Consider the following 13,227-nt stretch of genomic DNA (forward strand, 5'->3'; position numbering starts at 1 on the left):
AAATGTAGAGATCTCAATTTAAATTTCCAAGTTTGAATGGAGGAACATATATATTGTTTTTGGATAAAAGTTTTCCTTATTAGAACTAAAAAAAAATATTTTCCAATTAATAATATTTGTTTGATAAAATTCCCCACCAAACTATCAATTCTTTATTTAATAATTTAAAACAATTAAGTTATTAAATAGTTGAAAGTTATTAAAGAGTCACCTTTATGAAAATAAACTTTCAATATAAATCATTTATCAAATAATAATAACTTAAATTTATAAATAACATATTTACATATTACATATATATATATATATATACATACATACATACATATGTAAATATATAAATAGTTATTACGTTTTCATAAAATCGATTTAACAATTTCGATTGACACCATATTATATAGCAATGAGAATCGATTGTTTATAAACGTTTTAACATAAACTTTTTTTTTTGCATCACATTAACATTAATTAACCCCCCCCAAACACTTGCTCCGGTACGTAGTACCTACGGTCGCAAGCACTGCGCCGACAGCAGGTACGTAGTATCCCTGTCGCCGCAGACCTGCCACGGCAGGTCTCTGCCTTCCGCAGGCGTGGGTACAATTCGTGCCCACGGCATTTCATCATATACATTGTTTCATGCGATATGAATCGTGATGCGATTTATTAAATTTCTCCACTGCGATTTATCAATCGCTCATTCAGTGTATTATATATAAATATACATAGGTGTGTGTATATATATATATATATGTATGTATGTATGTATGTATGTATGTATGTATGTATTCGAATTTTATAATAGATTCATAATAAATGTATACATACATATATATATATATATATATATATATATATATATATATATATGTGTACGCTGATCTGAATATATATATAACCATGTATGTGTTTTTTTTTTTCCCACAACGATTATATCTACAATTTAAGAATAAAATATTTGCATTATAGAATGCATATAAAATTCTCCAATAAATTAATCTATCCATATTGAGAATGCATATAAATATGAAACTTCTCAGAAGACATATGGAAGACACGAAGAAGACAGGGAATGTGTGATGCGAAAATAGCATAATTAAAATCACAAGAATCTACCCGGATTCTGGTGCTAAATCGCTCTTCTTCAGAAAATCTGCAGAGCAAGCTCCTCCCTTCTTTAGAATTCTCGAGTCCTCCAATGCTCCAATTGCTCTCCCAACGCTATGTCTAAGCTTCTATGAATGCCTGAATATAAAGAGCTTTCAGGAAACATCTAGAATGCTTCTAGAAACAGCTGAAAGGTGTCACCAACTAAGCATGGGTATTTTCCAACCTTCAAGATGAGCCATAGGGTTGTAGACACCATGTGCTTAATTGATGCACTAACCCCCGTGTTGTTGACACATGAGAAATAGAGAAGTGCGTTAATTCTCATGCAAGCTTATAACTCCAATTTACTTTTTATATAATTTCTATTTAAATATTTATAACTTTTATTATTATTATTAATTTTTAATTTCTAATTTTCTTTTATTTAATTCTTTTCCCTCAATTAATTCCCATTCAATTAATTATAATCAAAATATCAAATAACATGATATTTTATATTAATTTTCTCAAATAATTAATTTATTAATTAAATCTATTTATTAAGACTTAATTAATAGAAAATTCACCATAGACTTCCAAGATAAAATATGAAAACCCATCGTAGAGCAAATCACTCAAAATCAATCTAAAGGGTTAAAAATCACGAATTATGTCATCCGACACATTCGGTGGGTAAAATATCCAGATACTTGTCCTACCTCACTAGGACAATTGGTTTAAGCGTTTGGGATTTGGACTTGAGAATTTATCTCCCTTCTCTTATCATTGAGATAGTATAATAGGGTACGCTCATCCTGGCAATTCAGGGAAGTCGATACCCGGTACCTGCAACCTGCAGAAAGACCATGCATGTACATACAATATATATAATGCTAAGCTAAACAGACAATGGCAGGAAGTGGTGCATCGTGTAGATCCCGACTAAGCAGGTGACTACGACTCCCCTAACCACATCAGAAACGCCATACAATAAGAAAACACACACACCATACACATGCAAGTATGGAGTAAATATCCATAATAAAACACATAAGATAATAAACCATCCATCTAATCGTCAATAATAACTGAAAACAGTATAATGATCATCATGTATGTATGAAATGTAAAATCTAAATGATCTCATCATATAACCACTGAATCCATAACATAATGTCTGATAGTGTCAAAACAATACCACTAATCCATCAACATAAAACTAGTCTATCAAAGTCTGATAATAACAACAATGTCCAGAAAAGATGTGAACAAGGGTAGGCACTACACTTGCAATGTGTCCAGGATTGTTACACTTGTAACATACAAACTGTTTCTTTTCTCCATCAGATCTTCCTCCACCATTAGATCTGCTTTGTGATCTTCGTCTTTCATTACCCACAGGGTTAGTGTTCCGAAACATTATACTATTTGCATTATTACTATCAAACTTAGGTTTCTTACAATCTATTGCTTTATGTCCATAACCATAAAAATTATAACAATAGAAATTAGTAATAGGTTTGAAGGACTTACCTGTGCAATCTCTTTTCATATGACCAATTTCATTGCATATGAAACATCTACCTCTGAATTCATGTCTAACTTCCTTGGGTCGTTCATATTGCTTAGGTTTATCAACTTGCTTTGTTTTCTTAGACTCGTCATGTTTTGTAGACTAATCAACTTGTTCAATCTCTTTAGATACTTCAATAGTAATGCTTGATTCAATCTTACTCAAATCAGATTCTTAAGGGGATTCAACAACTAGATCTGCTTCTTTTCTAATTTCAACTTTCTTGGCTGGCTTTTCTCCAATAAGGTAACCAAGGCATGTCTTATCATAAGGTCTCAGCTGAAATATTTGTTCATATTTTCTCACAACTGGAACAAAGTTTCTCTAAATGTTGCTTAGCTTGTGTCAATTCTCCTTTCACAATAGTATTGTACTTTTCTAATTTTGCATGCTCAATCTTAATAGAATCTAATTCAAATGTCACTTGACTCAACTGGGATCTAAGGTCTGTATTCTCAGATTTCAAATCAGGTTCACTCTTACTACCATCTTTCTTAAGAGTCAACTTAAGTTCCACAATTTTCAACTCATGTTTCAAGATCTCATTTTCTTTCTTGAGATTTCCTACTTCATCATTGTCACTAGTCTGCACATTTGATTCGTTACTAGATTTCAGATCATCAATCTTGTCATTCAATTTGCCAATATAAACTTTTGCATCTTCATACCTATCTTTCAGGTTATCTCTTTCATCTATAAGAAGGTCAATCTGTTCAAGAGCTTCTTCAAGATTTCTCTTTAACTGTTCCATATCCATAGGGATCTTACTCAAGCTATTAAGCCTCTTCAGAGTAATTGTGCTCTGATACCAATTGTTAGAAATAGATAATACTAGGGGGGTGTGAATCAATACTCTACAAACTTTTGCCTACGACTGAATATTGTTAATTACTTTATAACTTGCATATGAAAGTAAAACAACAATGTTGAACAGTAAATATAACCATACACAAAGAGAACTCATAACACCATTATTTGTTAACTAGGGTAACCCTGGCCAAGAGAAAACCCCGATGGGAATAATACCCACTAGATGATCCACTAAACAAAAGAATCTTGTTAAGGATATTGACCCTGTTAGGAGTCTACGAAATACATATAGTGTCTCAAGTCCTTGTTAGAGAACTAGGCCTTGTTAGAAGCCTCAACCATGTTAGGAATTGGTAGATCAAATACAATGCATCCAAGAAGAGCCCACTGTCCTAACATTTAATAAGCAATAAAGTTCTTCACAAGTCTAGGTATACATACAATACTTTCTCACTGCTTAAACTTGCACTTGCTTTGATCATACATCAGATCTTGCATCACATAAGGCTCGCATATCTTTCAAGCTATCTTCACAATAGTTCACATGTCACACATCTTTCACATATTCTACACCTCATTTGTGCAAGATAAGATCTCTACTAATATCTCACAAATTAATAATTCTCTGCACAATCAGCCTTCATGTCTTCACACACTTGACATAATATAAAATAACTTATGGATTAATATCCACAAAGTCGGCTCATCATGACTTAGTAATTATTTTGTCACCAAAGTAATTCCTTGAGTCATACAACTCATATTTCTGATATGCTATGTTCTGTTCTGTCAAATACCTGAACTAGAATTTTAACTGTAACTTACATCGTATTGTCCCTACACATCTGCACACTGACTTACATCATCATGACATTGTCATAAAGCTATCCTCAACTGCGCATGAGCTAACTCAAAGTGTGTCGCCCATACACATTACATATGTCTCTATATTGCTCCACACTGTCTAACATTTAGACAATTTTCTAACTCTCAATGCATAAATGAAATGTTGAATACATGTTGCCATAAATGACAACTCTCTAAACATCTAACTGACCATATTGCCAACAATAGCAAATGGGTATTTCAATTATTGTTTGCAGATCATAGGGCTGAAGATTATTGCTTCAGTTTTGACCTAGTTTTGGGCATTGTAAAGCAACTTCTACTCTTTCATTAAGCATCTTCTACTCTTTCATTAATATATAAGTGATAAATTTGTGTCTGGGCTTTCTCCCTCAAGTTGGAGGGTTTTCCAGTTCCCAAAATAATTTTAGTGTCTTTCGTTCATTTATTTTGTTTGCTATTTATCTTCATTTCTGCAATGAAACTTGAACATGGTATCAAAGTTGGTTCTCCTGCCAGCCTGTGAGATCTATTGAGTGCTAGAAATGCGGTTGGGGCAAAGTGCAAAGACTTTTTTACAAAGAAATATGGAAAGGGCTTGGTAGAAGCTAAGTCACAAAGTTCCCTGAATTTTCTAGTTCAAGTTTGAAATTCGGCGAACCCCCGAAAAATGGCAAAAAAATCGTTAAATTCGTTAGGAAATTCGGCAATTTTTCCCTTGTCGTTTTGCATAAGGGTCAAAGTATCTGGTATGCGTCTGGTAGTTGAATCATTTCTGAGGGTTGAAACAATCAGTGGAAAACATCTTTGGCGGTTGTTGTTGTCTGAAATTGCCGTTCATCTTTAGCGTAGCCCAGCGACAACCATTAATCTTTGACATTTGAAGCTGCCATTCATCTTTTGCCTCTGAAATTTCTGTTCAACTTCAGTTATTTTTTCATCTTTGCCCCACGATCTCCCACAAAAGCTCCACAATTTTCAGACTTGCCCAGTCGTCAACAGTCATGGATATAATATATTAATAAAGTTTTCATTTTATTTTTTTAGGTTTATAGTTTACTAGTTTTTATTAAATCTTATTCAACGATTCTCATGTTATTTTCATATCATATGCTATTTTTATTAATTTTATGAAAGTAAAACATTTTATGTATTGGTTTTAGGAAAACATTTATATTTTATGCATATTTTATTTTATTTTTATTAGTCATATATTTATTATTACTGTTTTGTATGTTTATTTATTATTATTAATTTTTTATTATAATATTTTTTTATTATTTTATTTTATAATTTTCACAATTTTATTTTATATAAACATTTGACAATAAATAACATATATATATTAATTTTTGAAAATTATATAAGGCGAATTTAATGTCGATTTTTTTAATTTGTTTTACCTTCTTGAACTTCATCCAAACTTCACAGCTTTCAAACTCGAACTCAAATTTGAACCTTGTGACTTAGAAAATAACATAAGAAACGTTAAATAAGATTTAATAAAAACTAGTAAACTCTAAACCTAAAAAAATAAAATGAAACCTTTATAAATATATTATATCCATGACCGTCAACGACTGGGCAAGTCTGAAAATTGTAGAGCTTTTGTGGGAGATCGCAGGACAAAGATGAAAAAATAACCAAAGTTGAACAGAAATTTCAGAGGCAAAAGATGAATGGCAGTTTCAGACGTCAAAGATTAATGGTTGCCGCTGGGCTACGCTGAACAGAAACAGCCAAAGATGAACGGCAATTTCAGACAACAGCAACTGCCAAAGATGTTTTCCACTGATTGTTTCAACCCTCAGAAATGCTTTGACTGCCACGCGCATACCAGATACTTCAACCCTTATGAAAAAACGACAAGGGAAAAATTGCCGAATTTCCTGACGAATTTAATGATTTTTAGTCATTTTTTGGGGGTTCACCGAATTTCGAACCTGAAGCATTAAGCGAACTCTATGACTTTGATCCTTACTATGGAGAGGTTTACAGTGGAAAACAATTTATTCAGTAGGGAATTGCCAATGGGCTTCTTGATGTGGATTCGGCGTTTCACTAAACTAGAAAGTCTGGAATTGAGGCATTCAACATCAGGTTTCATTCACATGCTCCAGTCGTTTTGCTGCCTCGAGGTATTATGGCCCCCTGTGAATTCTTTCAATACTTTTATTCATAGACCTGCAATTTGGTGGCTCGTGCTTCCTGCTTCTATCAGCGCTATGTCCTCTGATATTCTCAGGGGCTACTGGGCGCAGAGGAATTTGTGGGAGATTGGTGGTTATGTTTCCATTTATTACCCTGCTCACAGAATTGGTCAAGCTCAGACATATCCCTTTTCAGACAAGAAGGACCTCCATGTTAACATAGGTCATTTGACTAAGTTTCTCATATCCTGGAGGTCTACCAAGCTGACCCTGTTTGAGAAGACTTTGCATTTGAGCCATTACATGGCTGTGAAGGGCTTCTGGACTTCACAAGATGTGACAGTCACTGATGCCTGGCTTCAGGATTTGCTGGCTGTGGGTTACCTTCAGCTGAGATTGTTGTTAGCTGGGTAGGCAAAGTGCTTAGAGTTCCATAAAAATCAGGAGGAGTTTGTGCCTCTGTAGCTTCCGTCAGTGCATCTTGGCATCGAGGAAGCAGATGCAGTGAATTTTGAGATTACAAATCTGATTGGGTGGAGGAAATTTGATGGGAATAGAGTGCTTGTTATGTACTGCAGTGGACCTGTGAATCATACTGTTCTAGAGTGGAAAATGCTGTATGGTCGCATATTCATGAGTGTGGTGGTTCAATTGGAGAAGAGTAATCTAGATCTTAGAGTTGAGTATGCAGAGTGCTGGCAAGTTTGCAAATTGATAGGTGTTGTCTTCTGAGGAAGAAAGTCACAGAGAGCAGACCCGATAGCTTTGAACAAGAGATGATTAGCCAAGGAATAAAATAAAATGTTGCTGTGTTCAAGATTTTCATGTTCCTACTTAAGAGAACTATCTGTACGTGGAGTTGGTGCAATGAAAGAAATCTTTAGGCTTCAGTCCGGAGGATTGGTTTGTGCGGCAAAGTAACGAGGTTGTATCCAATTCCTCTATTCCAGTATATTGGCTCTCATGTTGAACAAATTTGAAATTTGCAGATAAGTCCTATTATCAATGATTCAAATCTAATGTTGTGACTGTTTTAAAAGTTTATATTTTAACTTGGAGTATTTTATTCGAGCATTATAGATCCCTGTTATTATTACCCACGGGATTGAAATAAGTATAAAAGATTACAGCTGCCATAGGTTGATATTTATCATTGTGAAGTTAAAAAACTCAAACTGCTAATGTAAGTTATCTGAAAGCACACCAACTTATTTTAGCAAGCCTGGTAAGTAACCAATAAAAATAATTCCTTTAGTGGAACAGTCAATTAACAGATTCCAACCACCAACAAAACCTCCAAGTAGGAATCGTGAGCCTTAGAGGAGTGAAGTCTTTCAAGACAGTGCCAACTTGCTTCCCAAGTTGGCATGTTCAAAAGTCACACCAACAAGCATAAACAAAATTTCGTTAATCTTAATTCCGAATAATTTTCAATACAACTGAAGGTTAGTACTTATAAAAGCAGTTCCAATTTCTTCACATGGTCTCATTTCCCGATCTTTGCCATGAGTGATTGCCTTATCTTCAGACGGATACCCATCAATAGATGGAAACCACAATGTTTAAATATTTTATACTATAAATGTATAGTAGTGTAATGTATTTAAAATTTTATTTGTTGTATTAATTTAAAAGGTTCTCATGGTTATTTCTTTATCTCATTTAGTTCTATGTTATTTTAACTTCAACCATGGGTAGGAAAAAAATTAAAGCATTATTATACATGACATCAAGATTCAAACTTAGAAATTTACACAATATTCAATGTTCCATGTTCACTGAATTGATAATAGCTGTCCAAGTTGATTGCTTCTGCCAAATACGTGTTGGTTGCAAATGAAAGTGTGGGTTGTTTACGGAGACAATCAGGATTGATGTAAACTGATTTTTTTATTAAAAAATATCAATGCCCACTGGGAGATCTGGCTGTGCCCAAGAGAGGCCAAAGTATGTCACAAACATCCCTGGCTGTCATCAGGATGTCAAGCAAGATAACAAATACATGATTTTGACAGTGAGAGGGAAAAGCTGGACAATATTTTCTAGCCATTCTGGACCTCGAATTTTGGACATGGCAGAGGTAGGGGAACTTGGAGAAAAGAGGTATGAATGTGTCTCCGTGTAACCCTGGATGATATTAATCTGAATGATATTTATATTTTGAAATCAACATGTTTCATTGGTTCTGTTATGACAGGACAGATCCTGTATGTATTCTTAAAGCATCTATCATATTGGATACATTGTAAGTTGTGTATATACTGCAAATCTGCTAGTATAATTGGTTGATGGTCATATAAAAAAGACTTTTTAGAAACCAAGAAAAAGGTAAGTACAAACTGGTCTTCTAATTAATTAAAAAAAAATTCACTGCAGACATTTTGAAGGGTATATTTAATTATTATTTTAACAAACATATAATCAAACATGGTAAGAACACATGCACTGGAAAGAAGATGCTCAAACTCATCATCCAAAAGCATGCAAAATAGGAAACTGATTTTCCAAATCCACAAATGAGATAATTCAACTTCGTGAAATTGTTGAGAATTTGGTCTTCTTTTTTAAATATGCAAACAGTACTTTGTGCTTATTTATCGTATTCAACGAGGGAAAATTCTAGAGAATAATTTTCTACAAGCATAACTAGCTGCTTAATCATTCTATAACTATTTCAGAAAATTTAAATATATCTATCATAGACCATAGGATTATATTTAAAGGAAAACAAGGATTGACATGTGTAAATCTGAGAATCTAACAACAGAATATGACTTATTTGTAAAACAACAACAGCTCTAACATAGGATATATAAAAAACACCCTCCTACCAATCACAAAATGCATTTGCTGAAAAAACACCTTCCTACCAATCACAAAATGCATTTGCTGACAGGTTTAGGAGTTTTTTTTTAAATTTCCTATTAGTGCATCGATTTTTCACTTTGTTGAGCGCAAAAGTAGGCAGTTAGTGCATAACCCGACTCTCACTACACACAAAAAAAAATGCAACATCAACTTGTACCAGCACTCCTATTTTAATTATGCATCAACTGTAGCCAATTGTTCAGGCACTTAGGAAAAGAATGTTTTACCAACCTTATCAATGGATGCCGACCAGGACAGCATGAGACCCAAGAAGATGATAAAGAAAAAAGGTCCCCAGAGATCCCAGTCACGCAATGCTTTTCCTGGATCTTCACGGTATGGATTCGGAAACACAACCAGCTTCAGGTTACTCACTATTCTCATCAAATCTCTTTTGACCGTTTCCCAAACAGGCTCTGTCAATGTAGTTGAAGACGAACCAAATCCAGTGGCAGCAATGCCCGTTGAAGCAGCAGTGACAGGCGCACTCCCATTTGACAGTGATGTCACTGGAGGCAGCGGCGTTGTGAAGGGTGAGGTAGAAACAGGAATTGATGCTCTGGGAGGGCTCGGAGGTCTTGCGGGCAGCACAGGTGCATGTTGAGTCAAAGGTGTTGCCGGTTGTACGCTTACATTTATGAGACTCTCAATCTCATCAATGTCCGATTGAGAAGATCTAGGGTGCAGGGGAACCGTGTCACTCTCAGACATTCTCAATGATCTATAAAACTTTTATCTATAAAAAGGAAACAAACGGCAATGGTTAAGAAAACATCTTGAAAGAGGGGCAAAAACTCAAATCCTGAAAATTATTCGTATAAAACTTCGAAAACATTTTACATCATATATATATTTTATCAGTGTCTGTATATAACAACCTTTCTCAATAATCCATCAGAATTTGATTTTACCCGTTGAAAAATAAACAACAATTTGAGGTTAACAAATACAGCTTCCAAGCGCAGAGGATCGAAACACTAGACTTCCAGGATATAGATAATGCTAATATTTAACACGATAGATGGATTTTAAGATTGATCTAAAATTCAGTATGCTTAATTCTCAGTTATCCATCATAAATTAATTTATATCCAAAATGGGGACAAAAGGTACAATTAAGCGGAAAAAAACAGAACCTTAAAGATGGCAAGGACTCGAACCCTAAAACTCAAAGGTTCTCGAATATTACAATTTTACGCCAACGGAATAAATTGTACAGATCTTTTAAAATCCCATAAAAGAAATTTGGATCAGAGGATTGCCATCATAATCGGCTTAGGTCGCTTTAATGTTATTGAAATCAACGCGCAGAAATCCCCTAACTCATATCTGAAGAAGTTTTACCATTGTAACCAAGAACAAATAAAATGTGAACCCAAGTAAAACAGAGGATTTTTCTCAAACCTGTCCAAACAGAATCTTGTGCACAGTTGTAATTTACGGATGAAATTGTCTGCGCGGAGTGAGCATCGACTTGGCCTAAACACGAAATAAATCGATCCGTGGAATTCAGAGGAGAGCTGAAAATTAAAATGAAAAGAAACATATTTAAATCACATTTGAAGTCCATGACTAAAATCTTAGGACACAAGGTTCCTTGCATGTTGCCACGTTGATTGCCACCTCGGACGGAAGGACCCCTTATCGCTTCTGCGGACCTTTACTTTATGCTTTTAACTGCCTTTTCAATTATCTATCTTAAAAATTTATTTATTAATAGTTTTAGATCCATAAATTTTACATAATACGCTTAAGGGTTGATAATGTTAACCAGAGATAATGTAAGCGCTAAGTGTTACATACCTCGTATATAAAACAAGAGACAAGAGACACAAAGCGTCATAGTTCTTGCCATATGTGTCATGATTATAGTATTGTAGAGTGTAGTAATAAAGGGTTGAGATGGAGGAATAAACTTTTTAATTTGGAAGAATGCAAAATGTATTAGAAGAACATTTTTTATATCCTTTGATGTTTTAGAGGTTGAACTATTTTTAAACCATATTAAAATTAATTGTAATTGTACATAGAACTTAAGAGCTAAAGACAGTGGAGAAACATAGACAATTACATTTTGCATTAATGTTTGTAGTTAAATGCGAGTAGATAAGTTATAGCTCTTACCAAGTGCAAAATTACTTCTTTGTGTCATTAGAATTTTAGCATCAACACCTTTACAAAAAAAATTGCAAGAAGCTCTAAAATTGGTTAAGAGGACTAGATAATAAATGATATTGTATGGCGTGCTCAACATAATACAAGGTTTACTTTCATATTGTAATGAATTTGGTGTTAGGAATGCTTTTGTAGGATAACTAAACAACAAAAATATTGATTTTTTAATTATAAAACAAGAAAAATGGGTCATACTTTTGATCTACTTTGAAATTTATCACAATCAATAGAAGAAATTTAGAGCATTATAAATGTCTAATGACATGATTTAATTAAAAAATGAGTAAATCTAAACTCTATCGTAGAAAACTCAAAAGTGTATAAGAAATTTAGAACAAAATGGAATTCTTTAACTTCAAGAGTTTTGAGACTGGAAATGTTGTTCAATTTCACTAAATAAATGATGCGTACAGTACAAGGCAACACATTTTTTGCATTATTGGTTTTTCCATGAGAAGCCTTGAGATGATGAATAAAATTTCTACAATATTAGTTTGAGTGCAATTATAAAGTTGTCATAAATGTGTTGTAATGTGTTGTGAACAAATGGATCATTGAGATCTTGTGCAAAGTTAAACAATACCAACCAAAACCCTAACAAAAGCATAAGCATGTTATAACTAAAATCTACATATAGAAAAGACATTCACAATTTAAATTGTTTATTCTTTGTGTCTTGGAGTTTGTAGTACAATAAATTTTATTTTGTTTTTAGGATGTTTGCAATGTAAGAAATTAGAAACCAATTGTTTATCCTAAAAGGACGAATTATGTGATTTAAAAACTAGAGAAATTGAAAATTACAAAACAAAAATATTTTTTTTACAAATATTTAACATCAAATAATTCTTTATTTAAAAAAAAAAAAACTACAATTAATTGTCATCTTTATACACTATTTTTATTTATTAAGAAAAAATATTTAATCAACAACTTGACAGTCAAAAATGATATAAGATATTTTAAATTTTAAATACATAAACAATAAACATAATTATACGTACAATAACTACCATTTTAAAATTCTTTGTAATATTACTTAGTTTCTAATTTTTAAGATTCTTTGTTAGATTATTTAGTTTTTATTACTTTTAATTATTTTAAAAGATGATGTTTTAAGGGCAAAATAAATCAAAATTTAATGAGTTACTACATTCTATTATTATTAATTTGGCTAATGGTAAAGTAAAGTGTGGTGTAACATATCATTTATAATAATTATATTAATTGCACAATTAATACAAAAAAATTAGAATTTTAAATTTTCATTGATTTTTAGTTTTAAAAATTAAATTTCTCCATTACTATTTAGTAGGACCCAATAAGATTTCAATTAAATATTATTCTTGTTTTTCAAAAAATAAAATAAAAATGTTCAAACTTTATAAAGAATTTAAATTGTGAAATTCTTGAAATGATAAAGTAAATGTAGTGTCACATCATCTTTTATGATATTTCCAATCAAGAAAATTGCACAATTAATACTAAAAGTTAAAGCTTTAAATTTTTCTTGACTTTTTGGTTTGAAAAAATAATTTCTACCCTACTATTATTAGTGAGAACCAATAAGATTTCAGTGAAATGACTTTTTCTCATTTCAAAAAATAATAAAAATGTTCAAACTTTATAAAAAACTTAAAACCTAAAAAATACTTGAATCTTATTGGTTAAACTAATATATTTTATAGTTTTTAATTGCATCTAATGGGTGCAATA

General features: G+C 32.6%; 1 protein-coding gene across 2 annotated transcripts in view; it reads right to left on the minus strand.

Moving 5' to 3' along the window:
- The window catches only part of LOC149557422 (protein YIP4b-like), a 33,623-nt gene extending 22,765 nt beyond the window's left edge, over positions 1–10,858 (minus strand). Inside the window, exons 1-2 of one of the 2 annotated variants that reach the window (XM_089832065.1) lie at positions 10,741–10,858; positions 9,568–10,057 (exon numbers count right to left, since the gene is read on the minus strand). In XM_089832065.1, the coding sequence (XP_089688191.1) occupies positions 9,568–10,047 (480 nt within the window). In that variant the 5' untranslated portion in view covers positions 10,048–10,057; positions 10,741–10,858. Of the gene's footprint in view, positions 1–9,567; positions 10,073–10,740 lie in introns of both variants that reach the window. The other variant, XM_089832066.1, reaches the window with a different exon arrangement.
- Positions 10,859–13,227: the final 2,369 nt, after the last annotated feature.

This window comes from Cupressus sempervirens, chromosome 5 (genome assembly GCF_028749045.1).
Source record: "Cupressus sempervirens isolate cs-2001-9-10 chromosome 5, ASM2874904v1, whole genome shotgun sequence".
In the NCBI taxonomy this organism is placed as follows: domain Eukaryota; kingdom Viridiplantae; phylum Streptophyta; class Pinopsida; order Cupressales; family Cupressaceae; genus Cupressus; species Cupressus sempervirens.